Below are 22,130 nucleotides of genomic sequence, written 5' to 3' on the forward strand. Positions count from 1 at the left end.
AGTGTGGATAATATCGGTGTGATATGGTCGTATCTTCTAGTTCTAGTTAGGACTCTAGCAGCTGCATTCTGGACTAACTGGAGTTTGTTTATGCTCCTACTGGAACATCCAGACAGTATGGCATTACAGTAATCTAATCTAGAGGTGACGAATGCATGAACTAGTATTTCCGCATCATGTAGTGACAATATGTTTCTTATTTTAGAAATATTTCTGAGATGAAAGAAGGCTATCCTAGTAATATTATCTACATGAGCATCAAATGATAGGCTGGAGTCAATAATCACTCCAAGGTCTTTAACTGCTGCACATGATGAAACAGAAAGACCATCCAGAGTAACCATGTGATCAGAAAGGATACTTCTAGCTACACGTGGGCCTAATAAAAGTATTTCTGTTTTATCAGAATTAAGCAGAAGGAAGTTAATTAACATCCAATGTCTAATGTCCTTTACACAATCCTCAACTTTACTAAGCTTATGTCTGTCCTCTGGCTTCGCTGAAACATACAACTGTGTATCATCAGCATAACAGTGGAAGCTAATTCCATGTTTACGAATAATTTGACCTAGGGGTAGCATATATAAAGTAAAGAGCAGTGGGCCTAAAACAGAACCCTGTGGAACTCCAAAAGTAACCTCAGTACGCATGGAGAATTCACCATTTACATCTACGAACTGATAACGATCGGTCAGATAAGACCTGAGCCAGGAGAGGACTGTTCCCTTAATACCAACAACATTTTCTAATCTATCAAGGAGAATAGTGTGATCTATAGTATCAAAAGCTGCAGTAAGGTCGAGTAACACAAGCAGCGAGACACAACCCTGATCGTAAGTCAGTAGAAGGTCATTTACTACTTTAACTAACGCTGTCTCTGTGCCATGATGAGGTCTAAATCCTGACTGATACATTTCATGAATGTTATTCCTATCTAAGTACGAGCATAACTGCTTTGCTACAACCTTTTCTAAAATCTTAGAGATGAAGGGGAGATTTGATATTGGTCTATAGCTGGACAATTGAGACGGGTCAAGATCAGGTTTTTTAATCAAGGGTTTAATAACTGCTAATTTAAGTGATTTAGGTACATAGCCACTGCTTAGGGAAGAATTGATTATATTTAGAAGTGGCTCAATTACTACTGGACCAATCTGTTTAAACAAACATGTAGGTACGGGATCTAGTATGCAAGTTGATGAATTGGATGAAGAGATTAATGTAGATAGTTCGGTCTCTCTAAGCGGAGCAAAACACTCTAAACATTGATCTGATATTGCTACACTGTCATGTAATGGGTTTGTTACAGTACTGTCCAGTTTTAATTTAATGGCCTGTATTTCACGTCTAATATTTTCAACCTTATCATTGAAAAATTTCATGAAATCTTCACTGCTATGTAATGATTGAGTGTTTCTCTCTGTAGTGGTTTTATTCCTAGTTAATTTTGCTACTGTGTTGAAAAGGAATCTAGAATTGTTTTTGTTGTCTCCTATTAAGGTGGAGAAATAGATTTTTCTAGCATCGCCAAGAGATTTCCTATATTTCAGTAGGCTCTCCTTCCATGCTATTTGAAATATCACCAGTTTGGTTTGACGCCATTTACGTTCTAATTGCCGAGTTGTCTGTTTTAAGGTTCGCGTTTGATCGTTATACCAGGGTGCTAATTTTTTTTCTCTAATTATTTTCCTTTTGAGTGGAGCCACTCTATCTAGCGTGTAGCGTGTCATTCTCTCCATCTGCGCCTCTGAGGCCGGAGGGGAGACGCTGTCTCTCCGCCATGGCGTCAGGTGTGTACCGGAGAATGGAGAAAAGGTGGAGGAGGTTCTGCTAGCGGTGGAAGAGTAGGTCGGGTGCGAGAACATTTACTCCGCCTCCTGAATGAACAAAGCTGTAGTTGTTTTCCTGAAAAAAGAAAGATCCGCCAAAACGCTAATTGAAAAAGGAATACGGCTAAAAGGTGTCATGCTACATGTGACCCCCTTTTGCCCTTGCAATGCGGGTCATGATTTCCATGATTTCCATTAAAGACGAGCTGATAATGAAGGAGCTGGCCTGCTTCGGAAAGTTCGCCAGCCCGATGACTGATATTCCGCTTGGCTGTAAGAACTCTGCAGTGAAACACGTCCTGTCTTTCCGCAGACAGGTTTATATGTTTATTAACAACTGCGACCAAACACTGGATGTTAACTTTAAGTGTAAACAGGGCAACAGCAGCTACACCGTTTTTGCCACCGCCTGAGTTGTTTTGGGTGTGGGGAAGAGCGCACGCAGAGCAGTGCACCCGGGGAGCTCCGGGGGCGACACGGCCGGAGTACAGCAGCGTGGAGACAGCCGATGGGGGGACACCGGAGAACAGGAGCCTGGGGCAGATGGGGGCATTGACACACAGGGGTCACAGCTAGAAGAGGTCCGTAAAGAACAAAACAACACTGAATCAGACACAGCACCCAGCGATAGCACTGACACCCGTGCCCATGCGGCAGCTGAGCTGAAAACAACAGGAGAGAAGATGGACAAGGTGGAGGAATCGTAAAAGCAGCCACCGTACAGTGTTGAGATGCAGGAGGACTCGGGCCCAGAGTGCAGCGCAGGAGCTAGTAGAGAAGAACAGTTTACAGACGATGAGGAGGAGGAAGAGGTCACCCTAGATCAGCAAACTACTTTTATTTTTTCCAAGCAGCCACAACATAGTGTTGTGATGCAGGAGAACCAGGGCCCAGAGCGCAGCGCAGAAGCTACAGGAGGAGAACCGCTCACAGACATGGAGGAGGAAGAGGTTGAACAGCCAGAACAATTTTACACCGCGGAACAGCTAAACTGGTTCTTAGAGCAGACTAGAGGACAAAGTGGTGTCCTACTAAAAAACTACTTCCCAGACTGGGAAAAATTCATAAAATCTGCACAGCACACAACACCATGTGAGAATCTGAACGTGCCGTCACCAAAGAGATGCTTCAGACTGAGGATATGGGCAGCAGAAGCAAGGAGAGAGGAGGAGAGTGAAGCAGGATCAGGTAACCCACCTACTTCAAATTTTTCAGAACCACCTGAAGAACTGTACACCACAGAACACTTCAACCAGTTTCTAGATCTAACAAAAGGAAAATGTAACGTCTTGCTAACTAACTACTTCTCGGACAGAAAAAAATTCATTCAATCGGTACAACGATCAATAAAACGTGAAAACCTGGGCGTGCTGTCACCACGGAGACGGTGCAGACTGAGAAAATGGACATTAGCCGCAAGAAAAGCCTTAATATAAACAGCACTGTGGACTTATGCACACTATATGATACTACAGTGGACTTGTAGTAGAACTGAAATGTTGGGGTTTCTGTGTTGAGGGTGGGGGTGGGGGGGTCTGAGGGGGTTCTTTTTCCTTTCTTTTTTAAATGAAAATAATTATTTAAAAAATGTAGATATGTAAATATACCAAAATTGAATACATTAAAGGTGTCTTAAAAGTAAAAAAAAAAAAAAGTCTCTCTGTGTCTCTTTCTCTGTCTCTCTCATTCTCTCTCTGTCTGTCTGCTGTATAGACTGTTTAACATACTACTGTATATTTTATTTAAGATTCTATTGACTAACACCAAAAACCTTGGCTCTGAGATTAGAAAAGTTTCTTAAGAAAACGAGAGGTAACAGAAACGAGTAAAGCATCTGAACATTTATTATACTGATTATAATAAAAGTTTTTTTAATGAATGCATTCCTTTGTTTATTCACATTATAGTGTATAGGAGCTGCTGTGAGATGATTAATTATACAGATCAGGAAAACGATTATGATGTAATTTGTTTGTTTGTTTATTGTACAACCACAATTCCAAAAATGTTGGGACGCTGTGTAAAATGTAAATAAGAACAGAACGCAATGATTTTCAAATCTCATAAACGCGTATGTTATTGACAATAGAACATAGAAAACACAGCAAATGTTTAAACTGAGGAAATGTACCGTTTTAAGAAAATAATAAGGTAATTTTAATTTGATGGCCGCAACATGTCTCAAAAAAGTTGGACAGGGCAACAAACGGCTGGAAAAGTAAGTGTTCACCAATCTGCGGAAAAACTGCGTCTACAAATTGTGGAACAATTTCAGAATAATGTTCCTCAATGTAAAATTGTGAAGACTATGAATTTCTCATCATCTACAGTACATAATATCATCAAAAGATTCAGAGAATCTGGAGAAATCTCTGTGGTTGGGATGACGGTGAAAATCAATACTGCATGGCTGTGATCTTCAGGTCCTCAGGAGCCACTGCATTAAAAACAGACATGATTCTGTAATGGAAATCACTGCATGGGCTCAGAAACACCTCCAGAACTCACTGTCTATGAACACAGTTTGCCCTGCCATCCAAAAACGCTGGTTAAAGCTCCACCATGCAAAGAAGAAACCATATGTGAACATGATCCAGAAACGCCACCATGTTCTCTGGGCTAAAGCTCATTTAATACGGACAAGGCAAAGTCTATTTCTAGCTAAACTCTTTGGTAGTTATGATCCATGCAGCGACTTCAGCATAGTCAGCTGGTGCATCAGTCGAGAATCGCATAGAGTCCTCAGTATGGAACAATCCAGCAGAAATTGTGCTAAACATCTAGCCTCAGCATCGCTTCTGCTTCTCCAGGGATCATGGGGGAATTCCTGCGATGCTGTGCGAATAGATTTCAGCGGGACTCGTGCTGAAGATCCAGCCTTCCAGGGTTCTCCTGTGTTTGTTCTCCTGAAATTCTCCTGTGTCTGTGTCTTGCACCAGTGAAGACTCGGCTGAGATTGAGGTGGAATCAGTCAGAATTAAGAGTTGAGAACAACTCTGAAGATGATGATTAGAAATCCAGGTAGATGGATATCTAACGCTCAACTCACTGTCACGGCCACCAGGGACAGTTCCTCCTGAAACCTACAGAGGACGCCCTCGCACACCTTTTGAACTTCTTATTTTGTTGTCTGCTTAATTTCCTTCTTTGATTATTGCACACCTGTTTTGTATTTTCCAATTTGTCACCTTGTTTAAGTTCTGTGTTTTCCCTCTTTGTTTGTTGGAGTGTTAAGATTATGTTCATGTGTTTCTGCTTAAATTTTAGTTACTATTTTACTCTGTGTGCTGTTTTTTTGTTTCCAGGTGTTAGCCTTCTTGCTTGTTTTTGTCCCTAAAGTTCTAAACTTTGCATCCGTCTCCCTGGACTCTCTCGTTATGACACTCACAGATGTTTGAGTTTCTTAACTTTATACTGAGGTGTGATCGATAGATAGATAAATGGATGGATGGATGGATGGATAGATAGATCTATAGATAGATAGATAGATAGACTAAATTGATCCCGTGAGGGAAACTGTGTTACAGCAGCACAAAGAATAACAATAAAATTAAATGCAGAATTGCAGTGTTATGGAACACACTGAATATAAAGTAAAGACGTGTACAACATCAAAAAATAAATATTAATAAATAAAAGAAAAAAGGAGCAATAAAATCAGGTCCGCAGAAATGCCAGTGAATGATATATAAAGGTATGAGATAGTCGTGTACAGATGTACAGATCTTGTGCAGTAGTATGTTCTCTATTAGAGATGAGCTGTTGTACAGTGTTATGGTAAAAGGTAAGAATGATTTCCTAAAAGTCCCTTTTTCAGGAGACTATTTTTTTAATTTAGTAAAATCCAAATAATCTTTACAGATCTTTATTGGAAAGGGTTTAAACGATGTTTTTGTTCAGTGAACTGTAAACAGTTATTGCACATGCACCTGTGGAGCAGTCTTTAAGACATGAACAGTTTACAGGTGCAAGGTGATTAAAGTCACAGGTACAATAAGTTAGGACACTAAAGAGACCTTTCTACTGACTGTGAAAAACACCAGAAGAAAGATGTCTAGGGTTCCTGCTCACCTGCGTGAACATGCCATAGGCCTGCTGCAGGGAGACATGAGGACTGCAGATGTGTTCAGAGCAATAAACTGCAATGTCTGTAATGTAAGACGCCTGAGACGGTGTTACAGGGAGACTGGAAGGACAGCTGATCGTCCTCGCAGTGGAAAATTACATGTAAGCATGTGTCCCCCAGACGTGATGGAGAACTTGCAGATGCCTTGGTGGAAGAGTGGAGGAAAATCTCATAGCAAGAACTGACCAATCTGGTGCAGTCCATGAGGATGAGATGCTCTGTAGTACTTAAAGCAGCTGGAAAACACCAGATACTGACTGTTCCTTCTGATATCCACCTCCACTTTATTCAGGGATTCATTATTCCATTTCAGTTCCTCAAACATCTGTGAAACTTCTTCAGTTTATGTCTCATATTGAATCTTTTTATATTAATACAAATATTTAGATGTTAAGAAATTTGCAGGAAATAAAAGCAGCTGAATGTGAGAAGACGTTTTTATTTTTGGCTGAATATATAAAGCCTTCTTTGCTCATATTTACCAAGGGTGCCAATATTAGTGGAGGGCACTGTACACACACACACACACACACACACACACACACACACACACATATGCAAAACAAGAAATGTCATAAATGTAAAACATTTCCCGTTATTAAGTGTTGGGAAATAAATGAATAACAGTAAGTAAATAAGATAGAAAGAGTAAATTGTGAGTAATAAACACACCTGTGAAGGAGATAAAGGATCAATGTTGTAGCTATTTTTAACTGTTGTTTAGTTTCAGTGTCCTTCAGAGTAACTAACTGACTAACTGAGTTGCTATTTGTCTTCTTTTTGGCTTGCTAACATGTTTATTTCCCTACTTTCCTTAGAAATTGTATGTCGCTACATGCTGATGATTTGTTATTGTATGTAACCGATCCTATTGCCTCTTGGCCAGCTGTCTTGGGTGTTCTGGAGTCCTTCTGTGTTGTCTCTGGTTATAAAGTAAACTTCGACAAAAGCGACTGTTTTCCCATCAATACTGCAGCATTTTCTCTCCAACAGTCAGATCTACTGTTTCAATTTAGTCAGTCAGGTTTTTTATCAACGTGACACATTCTTTATCTAATCTTTTATCAGCTAATTTCACTCCCCTTATCTCAAAGGTTAAATCCAACATTCAGAGTTGGGGTAACCGCCCCCTTTCTCTAATTGGCAGGATCAATGTTGTCAAAATGAATATATTTCTGAAGTTTCTTTTCTTGTTTCAGCAAGTTCCTCTTTCTCTGCCAAAATCATTCTTCGACTCATTGGATAAGAAAATTAGTACTTATATTTGGGGAGGGAAGCCAACAAGGGTTTGTAAATCTTTATTGCAGAGATGTAGACTTAGTGGAGGACTTGCATTACCCAATTTTCAATTCTGTTACTGGGCAGCGCACATCCATAAACTCTGCTACTGGGTTAAATCTCCTGGATCTTCTTGGGGTAAATTGGAACTATCATCTTGTAGGGAATCCTCTTTACCTGCTTTACTCTATTCCTCTCTACCTACAAAACTCTCCCTATATGCTGATAATCTAGTTATTCTCAACACACTTAAGACTTGGTATCAATTTAGACGGCGCTTTAAATTTGTAGGTGCATCCTCTTTGGGTCCTTTAGTCAACAACCATCTATTTCCTCCATCGTGTTTGGACTCCACATTTTCAGTGTGGTATGACAAGGGCATTAAACAAGTTAGAAATCTGTATGCCGATGGTGTCTTTGATAACTTTGCCAATCTGTCATCTACTTATGACCTCCCTGTGACGCATTTCTTTCGGTATTTTCAAATTCGGAATTTCGTTTCTAGATGTTTTCCTGATTTCCCCTCAGCGCCTCCTGAACAGGCTTGGGAAAGCTTGTTTTCAAACAATCTGCATCAGAGAGGAATGATTTCTAGGATTCACAATTTTATTCTGATGCTAGGTAGAGAGTCAAGTACCAAAATTAGGAATGCGTGGGAAACGGAGTTAGGAGTACAGATAAGTGAGGAGTGTTGGGAACGTGCTATAGGGAGGGTACAGTCTACCACTTCCTGTGCTCGTCTTGGACTTATCCAGTTCAAAGTTTTACACAGAGTCCATCTGTCCAAGTCGAGACTTTCTGTGATATATCCGGACGTAGAGGACAAGTATGATAAATGCCATGGCTCTCCCTACCATCTTGGCCATATGTTTTTCTTCTGCCCTGATCTCCATGGTTTTTGGTCTGTTTTTTTTTTTTACTATCATGTCCACTATTCTCAGGGTAGATTTAAAGCCTTGCCCATTGATTGCTGTATTTGGGATTCCTGACGCCTCAGTTCCACTGAACTCGATACAAGTTATCGCTTTCACATCCCTTATAGCAAGACGTTCCCTACTGTTGCATTGGAAGTCTGCTGAATATCCATCTATCTCCCAGTGGCTAAAGGATGTGATGTTTTTTTCTAAAACTCGAGAAAATAAGGTATACGATGAGGGGTTGTACAGACAAGTTTTTTTTTTTATAAATGGCATTCCTTTATCGTATACTTTATGGAGTTACAGACACTTCCCACTTAAATTTTTGTGCCTGTTGTTGGGTTTTACAATATCTATATAACCAGCTACAGTTATTGGGTAGCCATGATGAGCCGAGGGGGCGCGGGGTGTTTTTATTTTTTTGTTTGGTGTTTGTACTTTTAATTTCATTTTCCTTTGTTAGTAAAAAAAAAAAAAAAAAAACTCTGAACGATTTCTGCTGTGTGTTGTTTGGTTTGTTTTTTCTTCTCAATGAAATATTTGGGAAAGGGAAGGGAGAAAAAAGTAATGTTCAGCAGAAATGTTCACTAGAAATGTTCACTAGAAATGTTCAACAGAAATGTTCAACAGAAATGTTCAACAGAAATGTTCAGTAGAAATGTTCAGCAGAAATGTTCAGCAGAATTGTTCAGAACATATGTTCAGAAGATATGTTCAGAAGATATGTTCAGCAGGAATGTTCAATAGAAATGTTCAATAGAAATGTTCAGTAGAAATGTTCAGCAGGAACGTTCAGTAGAAATGTTCAGCAGAAATGTTCAGTAGAAATGTTCAGAAGAAATGTTCAGTAGAAACGTTCAGCAGGAACGTTCAGCAGGAATTTTCAGTAGAAATGTTCAATAGAAATGAAACTGGAGATTGTTTGTTTGAGCTGAAATATAAAAATATAAGTGAAAAAAGAAATTTACTTAAATCAAATCAGAGAGCATAGACAGACAGGAGAGATGCGTGTGCAGATATCAGGCTGGATTTAACCCTGTAAAATATGGAGAAGGTACTCAGTAGGGCTTTTCACACTACACTTAATCCCGGGTTATCGTCATTCTAAACCCTGCTTTTAGGGTTAGGGTTAGGGGACGAATTGGATTGCAGAAATAACCGAGTATTTAAGGAACTTACTGAAAAATTAGCGGAACTTGGATATCAACGAAGGCCTGATCAACTACATCACAAACTTAAACAGGCCAAAAAGATTACAAAGCTGTGAAAGATAATAACAATCCCTGCTCAGTAACGACAGACCTGCCCTTTTTTATTTTAGAACCAATTCTTAAAGATTGGCGAAGTGTTGAGTTTATCATACTTGTTGACATTCTGCCGATCGGAGTCCTTGTGAGCGTGAATCATCATCATCATCATCATCATCATCATCATCATCCTCATCATCGTCATCCTCATCATCATCATCACCACCATCATCATCACCATCACCACCATCATCATCATCCTCATCATCGTTATCATCATCATCATCACCACCACCATCATCAAAATCATCATCACCATCACCACCATCATCATCACCATCATCATCACCATCACCACCATCATCATCATCCTCATCATCATCATCCTCATCATCGTTATCATCATCATCACCACCATCATCATCATCGTCATCATCATCATCACCACCATCATCATCCTCATCATCATCACCATCATCATCACCACCATCATCATCCTCATCGTCATCGTTATCATCACCGTCATCCTCATCATCATCACCGTCATCATTATCATCGTCACCGTCATCATCATCGTCGTCATCATCACCATCATCATCATCAACCTCATCATTGTCATCACCATCATCCTCATGATCATCCTCATGATCATCCTCATGATCATCCTCATCATCATCACTGTCATCATCATCATCGTCACCGTCATCATCATCATCATCGTCGTCATCATCACCATCATCATCATCAACCTCATCATTGTCATCACCATCATCCTCATGATCATCCTCATCATCATCACCGTCATCCTCATCATCATCACCGTCATCATCATCGTCGTCATCACCATCATCATCATCAACCTCATCATTGTCATCACCATCATCCTCATGATCATCCTCATGATCATCCTCATGATCATCCTCATCATCATCACTGTCATCATCATCATCATCACCATCACCATCATCATCACCATCATCATCATCATCATCATCATCATCACCATCATCATCATCATCCTTGTCATCGTCATCACCACCATCATCATCATCATCATCACCATCGTCATCGTCCTCATCATTGTCATCGTCATCGTCATCATCATCCTCATCATCGTCCAAAGTGTCCGAAGTGTATGAATGGGTTTGTGAATGGGGGTGTGAATGGGTGTATGAATCACTACACCCGGGGGCCATCTTCAGTCGTCTTGACTCAGTCTTGTCACTGGATCATGGCGGTCACCGTTTTGCTCTACAAACATCGGTGACAGCTTTAACATGTCAATGTTGGCGAGTGTTGATGATGTAATTGGGATAATCCACAGCTAGGTGTGTGTTACACCATGTTAATGTGCAACGTGGAGGCACTTTACAAGAATTTAAAAAATTCTAAAACTTTCTGCCTTTTAAGTTTATTTCTGTTTATTTTCAAAACTCTACATTTTCAGTGTGGTCTCAGACATCTGAACTCCAGCATGTGTTTATATTCGTTTGTTAATGTAAAGATATTACAATAATAGCTATATTTAGTGACGTAGGAGAGGAAAGTAAATAAATAAAATGTTGACGTCTGGCCTACAAAATCTAGATTTATTGCCAGTGTAAAAACATCTCATAAATATCTTTAAAAGACATCATTCGTAACTCATGAACTTCACAGATGCATCTGGTAGACACTGCTGAGATCCGCCATGAAGATGAGCGAATAAGATGTGTTCCAGATGAAAACGAAGACATCGCACAGATGTGCTTTTGCTTAACATTTACATGTCCATATCCTAACCTGGGGATAAAATATTTAGTTGTAAAAAAGATAATAATAAATACGCTGGACAGACACACAGAAAACAATAAATCTAGAGAGGGACGATAATCACAAACAGGGAGGGGAGAGGGGGAGATAAGTGGTATAAGAGGAATAAAAACTCTTGGGGAGGTGCTGTTATATAATAGTGATAGTGATAAACTTCAGTGTGTGTGTGTGTGTGTTTGTGTGTGTGTGAGAGAGAGCGAGAGAGAGAGCGCGCGCGAGAGAGAGTATCTGGTGTTTTCTTTTATGCGCATGCGATGTACGGACGGGCGTCTGAGACGATAAGGTTCAGAGTACGCATGCGCAAAAACTTAAGCGTTTGGAATGGTGCGCATGCGCAGTGAGGAGTCAAGCATTTACGGAGCCATAAATCCCGACAACCGCACGCGCGCGTTCACACACACACATACACATACACATACACAGAATAAAGTAGAACAGTCTGAGTACACACACACACACACACACACACACACACACACGCGCGTATTTCAAACACTTTAAACCAGATATTTTATTTGTTTTTATAAAGTTTGAAGTTGGAAGGTTTCAACGTTTATCGCGGATTTTCTCACGGACTGGAGTTTGTGACTTCACACACAACACGGAGTATGTATATGTATATATAAACATATATGTGTGTGTGTGTGTGTGTGTGTGTGTGTGTGTGTGTGTGTGTGTGTGTGTTTTAACTCCACTAATAACACGGTATGGTTGGATTTTATGCGTATGTGTTTTCTACTGCTTTGCCCTTGTTGTGTGTGTGTGTGTGTGTGTGTGTGTGTGTGTGTGTGTGTAATTAAGTAAAATCCTGACAGTGTGTATTTTTAGATAACTCACGTGAGTAGATGGAAAACGCGCGTGGCGTCACTCAGGTGGCCCGGAGCTCTTACTGTAATCTCGTTATACACTCATCCTCGTGTGTGGGGGTGTGGGTGTGGGTGAGAGAGAAACTAACAGTTTATCCAGATAATCCACATTAAATTTCACTGTAATAGTGTGTAGAATCAGGCCGTGGAACAGTGCAGCAGCTCTTTATTGTCTTGTATCTTTGTGAGAGGACGTGGGAGTAAACTAATCCAGTCTACGTGTATTTTATAGGTTTAGAGAAGGTCTATGATCGTGTGCCTCGGTGTTTGATATGGCAGGTACTGCAGGAGTACGGGGTATCTGGGTCGCACTGTCTGATCTAGTCTCTGTATTAGTGCGGTTCAGGGGCGTGACCTGGCCTGAGCATTAGGGGCTGTAGCCCTGAGACCGTTTTCTTTAGCCCTGAATATTTCTCCACTTGGAGCGGTTTGTCACTACGACAGTTTATTTAGAAGTACGTTTTTAAAGTTTTTTTTGACTGAGAAGAATGGGGAATCAGCCCCGGAGTATTAACAGTCTATAATAATTATCGGCCTTGGCTCAGTGAGAGTTGTGTGCACGTTCTTTCCATCAAGTTGAAATGGTTTAAGGTGTGTGTTGTCTCCACTCTGTTTGTGGTATCATGTACAGGATATAATGACACAGCTGAGGTTGGAGAGGTGTCCAGTCTGGGAGACCAGCGGTGACATCCCTGTTATTAATAGATAATGTTGTTTTCTTGGGACTGTCCAAACTGGACCTCTGACATGCACTCAGATGTTTCACTGCTGAGTAGGAAGTAGCTGAGATGAAAATCAGCACCTCCAATATTGAGGCCATGGTTCTCTCCCAGAAGAGAGTGGGTGACCCTTCAGGTGAGGGGAGAGTCCATGACCCTGGCAGAGGAGTTTAAGTATCTTGGGATGTTATTGAGAAGTGATGGAATCGGAGAGTGTTACGGTCTGTGTACCAGTCTGGTGGTGAAGCAGAAGTTCAGTTTCAGATGAAGCTTTCTGTTAGGCGGTCAATCTACAGTACGTCCAGATTCTGACATATGGTTCACAAACTCCGAGTGGTGACTGAAAGAACAAGTTCATAAATACAGGCAGTGGAAATGAGATTCCTCCACAGGGTCCTAAACAGAGCTTACTCTCCTTGATGGAGTGAGGAGATTGGCAATCCTGGAAAAACTTGGAGTAGAGACACTGCTCTAGTTGAGGAAACCGTTTAAAGGGTTTGGGAAGTTTACCCTTGCCCACTGGTGGGCACGTCCCACTGGACAGAGTCAGGACCTGCTGGAGAGGTTATGTCTCATAGTGAGCTTGGAAACATCTGGGGGGAATCTGTGGTTGGGGATAGGTAAGTCTGAACCACTGCGACACAGACCAGGAAAAGTGGAAGGAAAATACATGAATGCTTGAAAAAAGAACTTAAAAAGCTTCAAGCTTCAATGAATTTGGAAAGATCATGATCAGTAAATCTAGTTAAAAAAATTCAGATGTTAGATTTGTTAAATGATGTCTGAAGAACAAGGCTCTGGTCTCGGTGTGACCTCTTCAGCTTGATATGGTAATTACTGGTTGTGTTTGGGGGTGGGTGTGTATGTGTTGAAAATGCTAAACCGGTTTGGCACACTGTCAGGATGATAACACTCCAGCGCTGTGTGTGTAAGATCATTATCTGCTGGGTGAGACAAATACCAGAAACGTTAACACTATTAATGTTCTGTATCTCTCACACACCTGCAGGAGAAACTCTCTCAATCACATGCACATAACACAAACACAGAAGCCATACCCCTGTGCGTGCCTCATATCTCTTCTGAGAACTCTGAGAGCAAAAAGACAGTCTTTAGACAGGCACGTTTCAGTTTGGTCTCCTGCATGAGCTCAGAAAGTGGTACTGCAGCACAAGCGGGATGCCCCATGCCGGGCTCTTGGGGTCAGTGTGGTGGATGAAGGCAAATCCTTCTCTTCTGAAAGGTTGTGTCAAAGTCCCAGTGAAGCACCATGCTGCAATGGCTGCCATTTAGACCCTTGATGCAGATAGAACTTTCCACTGGCTGGAAGTCCATGCAGGAGGCATAGTACTTTAGGATCCAGGGTACATTTGGGGTAGATACTTGCAGCTAATTCCACATTGAATCAGAGTCTAAAGTGCAGGAGATGGCCCAAAGAGAACCCCTAGAACATTTTAAAGAAACTAGAACATTCCTGTTGTTGCTAATAACAAAGTAATCCTTAGGGAGATGAATTTCCATTCAGAATCCTGCATGGGCTGGAAGTGGCCACCATCAGTACTTTCAGTACGGTTAGCACTGGGGTTAGGGTGGGTACTACAGAGGACACTGCTTCTGTAAGATATAGGTTATATATTCTGTATTAGATATCTTTATCTGTCTATCCAAGCTTTGTATGTCGCTTGCAGTCAAAACTGTATAGTGGAAATCAGCTAATTGTTGGCTAGCCACAAGAAATACACAAACTGAACCAGTCGAATATGCTATAAAAGTCACAGACCTGCAACTCTTCAGACTCTGGGGGATGTGGAAGTTGAGGAATGGTATCTACCATGGTATCTCAGTGGTTAAGATGTTGGTCTTCTGCTCAGAAGTTCATGAGTTCAAATCCCAGCACCACCCAGCTGCCGCTGTTGGGCCCTTGATCAAGGCCCTTAACCCTCAAATGCTCAGTTGTATAAATGAGATCAATGTAGGTCGCTCTGGATAAGGGCGTCTGCTAAATGCCATAAATGTAAATGAAATGCAAATGAGAGAAAAATTTAAAAAATAATAAACTTTGCTTACCAAGTTTAGATCAAACCCAGACTTGTTAGCTGGTAAACGAAGTAAATGCTAGTAAATGAAGTAAATGTTGGGTAGACAGTGTGAGGTGGGCAGATGGAGCAGAGGTGCAGCGGTCCGGCTAACGGCACACACTGGTAGTGTCTCGTATCACACTCTGCTGAATAGTGAGTGAGGACTATTCAGTTCACTACACTACACTGTACTGTACTGTATTGCATTACACTACACTGCTTTACACTACACGTACTAAACTGCATTACATTACACTACATTATATTGCATTATACAACACAACGCTTCATTACACTACACTGCATTACATTGCACTACATTATACTACACTGCATTACAGTACACTGCACTACACTATAGTGCATTACACTACAATGCACTACACTACATTACACTACACTACGCTGCAGTACACTACACTTCATTACACTACATTACACTACACTACACTGCATTACACTACACTGTACTACACTGCATTACACTACACTACACTGCATTACACTACACTGTACTGCATTGCATTACACTACAGTGCATTACACTACACTGCATTGCATTACACTGCACTGCATTACAATGCACTGCGCTGCATTGCACTACATTACACTACAGTGCATCACACTACACTACAGTGCATTACACTACGATGCACTACACTACACTGCATTACACTACACTGCATTACACTACATTATATTGCATTATATTACACAACACTGCATTACATTACGTTACACTACACTGCACTGCATTACACTACATTATATTGCATTATACTACACAACGCTTCATACACTACACTGCATTACAGTACACTACACTACGCTGCATTATACTACGCTACATTATACTACACTACACTTCATTACACTACACAGCACTACACTGCATTACACTACACTTTATTACATTACATTACACTATAATACACTACACTTCATTACACTGCACTGCATTACACTACACTGCATTACACTACACTACACTTGATTACACTACATTACGTTACACTGCACTACACTTGATTACACTACATTACATTACACTACACTACACTACATTAAACTACACTACACTGCATTACACTACACTACACACCCTTTAGTTAGTGGTGTCAGTGAGCTGACTGAGGTCATGTCCCAAATCATGTGCTAAGGTTACCATAGTAGCCATGTAGAGCTGTGTGTGTGTGTGTTACAGGGTGTTTCCATCCAAAGACTCATGGTATGTGTAATCTACTGCGGTTTGTAGCCGTGTAGCCCAGAGTACATACACATACTTCCTTTTCTCTGCGCTATAAAACTCCAGACGGGAAAAGTGATACTACTGAGTGTGTGTGTGTGTGTGTGTGTGTGTGTGTGTGTGTGTGTGTGTGTGTGTGCGTGCGCGTCACAGAAGAAGACAGCCAGAAGGATAAGAGAGAGAGACAGCATGAGTGGATGATCCTGGCACTGCTTACACACACACACAGAACGTCTCTCCTGCCTCCACTTGCACACTTAAACACAATCTCTCTCTCTTTCTATGAATGGTGTGTGTGTGTGTGTGTTTGAGTGAGTGTGTCACTCAGCCACAGTGTACACTCCTTTATATACTCCTCCACTCTCTCTCTGACACACACACACACACACCCAGAGTCTCTTGTCCTGAATAGAGTGTGTATGCAGTCACTCAGCCATTGTGTACACTTGTTAGGATTCTATTCATTCCTCAGTGGCTCTTTTGTTATAATATGAATGTTTCACAGTGTGACTACACACACACACACACAGAGTCTATGTAGGCTGTGTCCATACTAATGGACGTCACATGATTTAATCAGGAGCATATATTAAGAGAGAGTCTCTTATTGGTCAATATGAAAAAGTGGGTGGGGTTAACAACCCCCAGCAGCTTAATTCCTTAATACATTCAGTTTATTCTTTCAGTCTGTAGGCTGAAGTGTCACCTCTTTATTCCTTTTTCAATTTCCTCCATTTTCTTTTTCTTGTGAGTTTTTTTTACTTTTATTTTTCTCTGTTCATCCATTTCTTTTCTTTATTTGTTTTTAATTCTTTGCTTCTAGTTCTGTTCACGCTGATACCAGCAGGTCGAAGGAACATTCTCTCTCTCTCTCTCTCTCTCTCTCTCTCTCTCTCTCTCTCTCTCTCTCTCTGTGTGTGTGTTTATCTGAATCTGTCTGTTCTTTTTATCTGTACCGAATAATTTCCTCTCTCTCTCCTCAGGTCCTCTGGTGGAGTTGTAGGACATCACTTCCCGGTCATTTTGGATCCTACACACTCAGTGTGTGTCACAGCTCAGCCTCGTCATAGTCATATGCTTTTTTTTCTTTTTTTTTACTTTTGTGAAAATCCTTCATTACAAAATGGACAGTGATGTTTCATGACATCACTTCCTGAAGGTTCTTGGCACTGAAGGTATAATAAGAGTTGTCCGGAGCAGTATAGTACCGCTCACCTTTAACAGGAATACACGTTCTGGCTGAATCACAATAAAGGAAGTGGTTGTGTTGTTGCCATGCCGATCCTGAAGCAGCTGGCCTTGAGTTCGTCTGGGTCAAAGCGCCGTTCTCGTTCTGACCTGACGGCGGAGATGATTAGCGCACCGCTCGCTGACTTCCGCCACACCGTGCACATCGGCCGTGGCGGGGATGCCTTCGGAGACACGTCCTTCCTCAGCGTGCCACATCAGTCAGCCAATCTGGGGCATAAGAATGGCCTTCTGCCTCGCAGGTTCAGAGGCAGCAAACGCTCTCAGACTGAGAGAAACTCCAGTGCTATGAGCTACACGCTACCAGCTAACAGCGCTGTCTCCCTGCCTTATGTAAGTGAAGATCAGAACATGACACTCCGCCTTCCGCAAAGCGCCTCCTTAAATTTTGCGGAAACGAACGGAAAAACAGTAGTGATTAATGGGCGGAGCTTAGAGGTGGAGGAGCAGCATTTTGGGGAGCCCAGTGAAGTCCCCATGTTCACACCACCCTCTGGGAGAGGAATGAAACCTGCAGAGTCAATGCTGTCTCTCCACATCGACCTTGGGCCCTCCATGCTCGGAGACGTCCTTGGTGTCATGGACAAGCCTGAGGGGGACCAACAGGACCTCGCAGAAGATCAGAGGCAGGGCTGGAAGGGACCGTGTCCACTCAAGGGTGTGTCCTCATCCAGCCCTGGATTAAAGCAGGAGAAATCTCAAAAAGCACACGAGAGTGAGACATGTAGCACTACATACAGCATTAACATCAACGACAAAGACTTCCTGTTCATGGACGAGGACGAGGACGAGATCGGAGTATGAACACCGTTTCCTCAACATTTAACACATCGGGATGGAGCTCAGTAACGTCTGAGTCGAAGTGGACTTTATTCTTTTTATTAAGTGTATTAGCTGAAGTGTCAAGTATATGAGACCTTCAAATGCTTACACACACACATACACATGTTGGCAGTGTTAATTGTTGGTGTTAAGATTTTTATTTTATGTAAGTGTCAAAAAAACATTTAAAACATTCATAAAAACAAACCACTATATGGTGTATCACTGCTCTGAACCCACCAGAACCTCGGACCCAGCACCGCTGTGACGTCACACCCTCAGCTCACAGCCCCTCAAAACCAAATCTTTTTGAGTAAACTGACGCCAACACAACAAGCCACTGGCAGTAATTCAGTAACACAGGTCTGGAATGAAATTCTGAGAGTTTGAGCTGTTCGTGTGAGTCTGTTTCAGACAGGACGCACACACACAGGACGGATTCTGCAGTGCATGTATAAAAGTTAGCACGTGGATAACCACAGACACGTGTTATAGCCTCGTTTCATAAATGTGCGCCTGTTGGACTCATAATATTGATTAGATTTAGATAAAACATTTAAGATAACAATAGATGAAGACATTGTTATTCCTATAATTAGGTTAGGTAATCAAATGATTGTAAACAATAATGTAATGTTTATATAGATTTCCACAACATGATCAGAAACTTCAGAGTTTTTTATTGAAATATGTGCTTGTTGAACATCCCTTTCTAAATGTAGTTTACATTTAGTCATTTAGCAGATTATTTTATCCAAATCGACTCTATAATGAGGAAATACAAGCAAAGTGATGTATCAAGCAGAGAACTAGAGAAGCAGAGTAGAGGTGTAAGAGCCGGTGTGCAGAATGATTTTTAAAAATAAATATATATAATGTGAGGGTTGGCGTTTTAGGGGTTAGTTAGGTGTTCATGGAAGAGGTGGATCTTTAGTTGTTTCTTGAAGATGGTGAGAGATTCTGCGGTCCGGATTGAGGTTGGAAGTTTTGAAATAACAAGAGCCTGGACTAGTAGTTGTGTATCCTGTACGGTGAGGTAGGGTCTGATTTTCTTGATGTTGTACAGGATGAACCTACAGGACCATGCAGTTGTTGAGATGTGGTCTGTAAAGGTCAAGCTGTCCTCAAGAATCACCCCAAGGTCCCTGGCCTTCCCAGTTGGCTTGAGTTTGGTTGAGCTGAGCTGTACAGTGAGGTTGTGGTTGATAGAGGGGCAGGCTGGGATGACGAAAAGCTCAGATTTTGCCAAATAGAGCTTAATGTGGTGTTCCCTCATCCAGACCGAGATGTCCGACAGGCAAGCAGAGATGCGTGCACAGACAGCTGGATCGTCAGCCTGGAAGAATAAATAGAGCTGGGTGTCATCAGTATAGCAATGATATGAGAAGCTATGAGACTCAATCACCTGCCCTAGAGATGTAGTGTAGATAGAAAACAGCAGTGGACCCAGAACTGACCCCTGTGGAGGTAAGGACTCTGTGCAGGACACTCGAGTTCTTCTACCTTCTTCCAACCTTCACAAACCATGTCTTCATGGAGCTCGCTTTGTGCACAGGGGTGTCGTCATGCTGACAAGTGTGGGGAAATTGTAATGCTACAGCATACAGAGACGTTATATAAAACTGTGTGCTTGTGATTAACTAGGATGATTAGAAAGTCTTTTATAATACTCTTAGCAGTGGCCTGTTTAGACGTCCAGCACGCTTGAGGAAAATGGTTTTATATAGAACCATAACCGTTTCCTCACTTTGTTCTGATTTCTTCCTTTACATTGTGTTTGTTCTTATGAAAAGGTACATTAGTTTAGGAGAGTTGTGAATTATGGGAAATGTAGAATAGAATATATTTCAGAATTTTAGGGATGTCACGATACCAAAAATCTAGTAGTCGGTACCGATACCACCAAAAGTACTCGATACTTGCTATTTTAGTTATCAAACACTGTCCGACAGTGAATGCACACACACACACACACACACACACACACACACACACACACACACACACACACACACACACACACACACACACACACACACACACACACACACACACACACACAGAGAGACAGAGAGAGACAGACAGAGACGCGTGCGCACGCACGCACACACACACGCATGCACATAGATGTGCACGCACGCCCTTATACTCTGAATGCAAGCATTAGTTTAAATTCACTGATTTGGTGGCAGGCCAAAAAGATTTATTAAAAGCATGAACATTTGAATAATTATTAGTGACATTAGGCTACATGTATTAGGCTACATGACAGGACGCGGGCTGAATGGTGATGCATGGTGGCCCATTAGGAGGTAGTTTATAACACTGCAATGCATTAGCGTCTTTAACAAATAACTGGCTATCGCTAACATTACATGGAGCATAACGTTAGCTGGTTTCACGCCACAATGCAGCTGCCTCAAACAAACATAATATAGGACCGTCTCTCAGGTGCTTCACCAAATTCCAGGTGTTTACTCACTTTGTCTGAAATGTACGATAGCATCGGTTGCACACCGGAAACCGATACTGGCTTTCCTCTCTTTTCCTCTCAACGAGTCGGGGCGGAGCTAAACTTGTTAAGCTAAGCTAATCTTCTGTAGTTTTTCCCGTGTGCTTGTAGGCGTTCTTTTTCTTCTTCACCACTTGTGGACTGACTAAAACACTTGCGCGTATTTGCTGCCCCCTTCAGGTCCGGCATAATCGCAACCTCAGTACTTTCGTTACGCACGGTACAAACGGTACTGCAGAAAAACAAGTACCGTCACGTTTTAAGAATGTCGGTACCGACTTGGTGCTGAAGTATCGGTTCTCGTGACATCCCTACAGCACATCATTAGTATAATACATGCAGATCCATGCAGCTGTGTGTAGGAATTTTCTTATTCATGACAGTTTAAATTGTTCTGGGAAACATGTAACAACATGAAACAACATGAAACAACTTTCATGTAGAAGTTATAGAGTTAACATGGTGCTGATGCACTACACTTTAGTCAGTGTAACCTGAATGTTTTATGGAGAATTCTGGGAATTTAAGGGCGGGTTTCTTGTTGTTTTATTTTTATTTTTGCAGCAGTCTGGGGATGGTATTTAGTGTCACTGGGTGTAATACATTCCTGACTATATTAATGAATATTTAAACATTAATATTATTTTCTATTTAAAGAGCACTGTAATGAAAGTTTGCAGTCAGTGTGCTGCTGTGTTTTTAATGTATTTATCATTCCTCTTTTAGATCAGTGTATGATGTTTATCTTTTCCTGCTGTTTCTGTATGATTATAATACGGTAATTGAATCCACTGATCTAACCTTTCATGCTAATTTTTTTGATTGACCTTTTAATGCTTCTATTTTTTAAATAAAATGTAAAAAGCTGGAGAACTTTTATCATGTGTTTAACATGTTTTACAGTACAGCTGTCACGAGATTTAAAAACGCACATTTAAATATGCTAATTTATAGCCAATCAAACGAGTGCCAGAGTCTCTCTCTGTTCATGCAAAATCATGCGAACGATTGTACGTTTTAATGAACGAAAACAAGAGCTAAAATCGTTTATTTATATAATAATTATCATAATTAAAATTTAAATATTCTCTTAGCATATGCTTATGTGTTATAATTACGGCAGTATTAGTGTACAAATAAATCCTCTCCCATGGTTGCATGCACACAGAGATATAGACATACACTAACCTCTTTATTAGGAACACTACACTAATACTGTTAGATCTTCACTTTGCTCTCAAAACAGCCTCAATTCTTCATGGCATGGATTCCACAAGATGTTGTAAACATTGTTGGTCCATGGATTCATGCTGTTGGTGTCAAATTCTGTCCTGAAGATCTGTGTGCCTCAGCACAAATCATGATTCATCAGACCAGGCTACGTTTCTGTCTTCAGCTGTACAGTGTTGGTGAGCCTGTGCTCAATGCAG

At 41.2% G+C, this 22,130-nt stretch overlaps 1 protein-coding gene across 1 annotated transcript; it reads left to right on the forward strand.

The window, feature by feature from the left end:
• The first annotated feature begins 11,579 nt into the window (after positions 1-11,579).
• LOC108274151 (cdc42 effector protein 4) lies at positions 11,580-21,579 on the forward strand. The gene is made up of 2 exons (XM_017484070.3): positions 11,580-11,815; positions 17,102-21,579. The coding sequence occupies exon 2, from the start codon at positions 17,394-17,396 to the stop codon at positions 18,168-18,170; it is 777 nt and encodes a 258-aa protein (XP_017339559.1). The 5' UTR covers positions 11,580-11,815; positions 17,102-17,393; the 3' UTR covers positions 18,171-21,579.
• Positions 21,580-22,130: the final 551 nt, after the last annotated feature.

This window comes from Ictalurus punctatus, chromosome 13, assembly GCF_001660625.3.
Source record: "Ictalurus punctatus breed USDA103 chromosome 13, Coco_2.0, whole genome shotgun sequence".
NCBI lineage: Eukaryota > Metazoa > Chordata > Actinopteri > Siluriformes > Ictaluridae > Ictalurus > Ictalurus punctatus.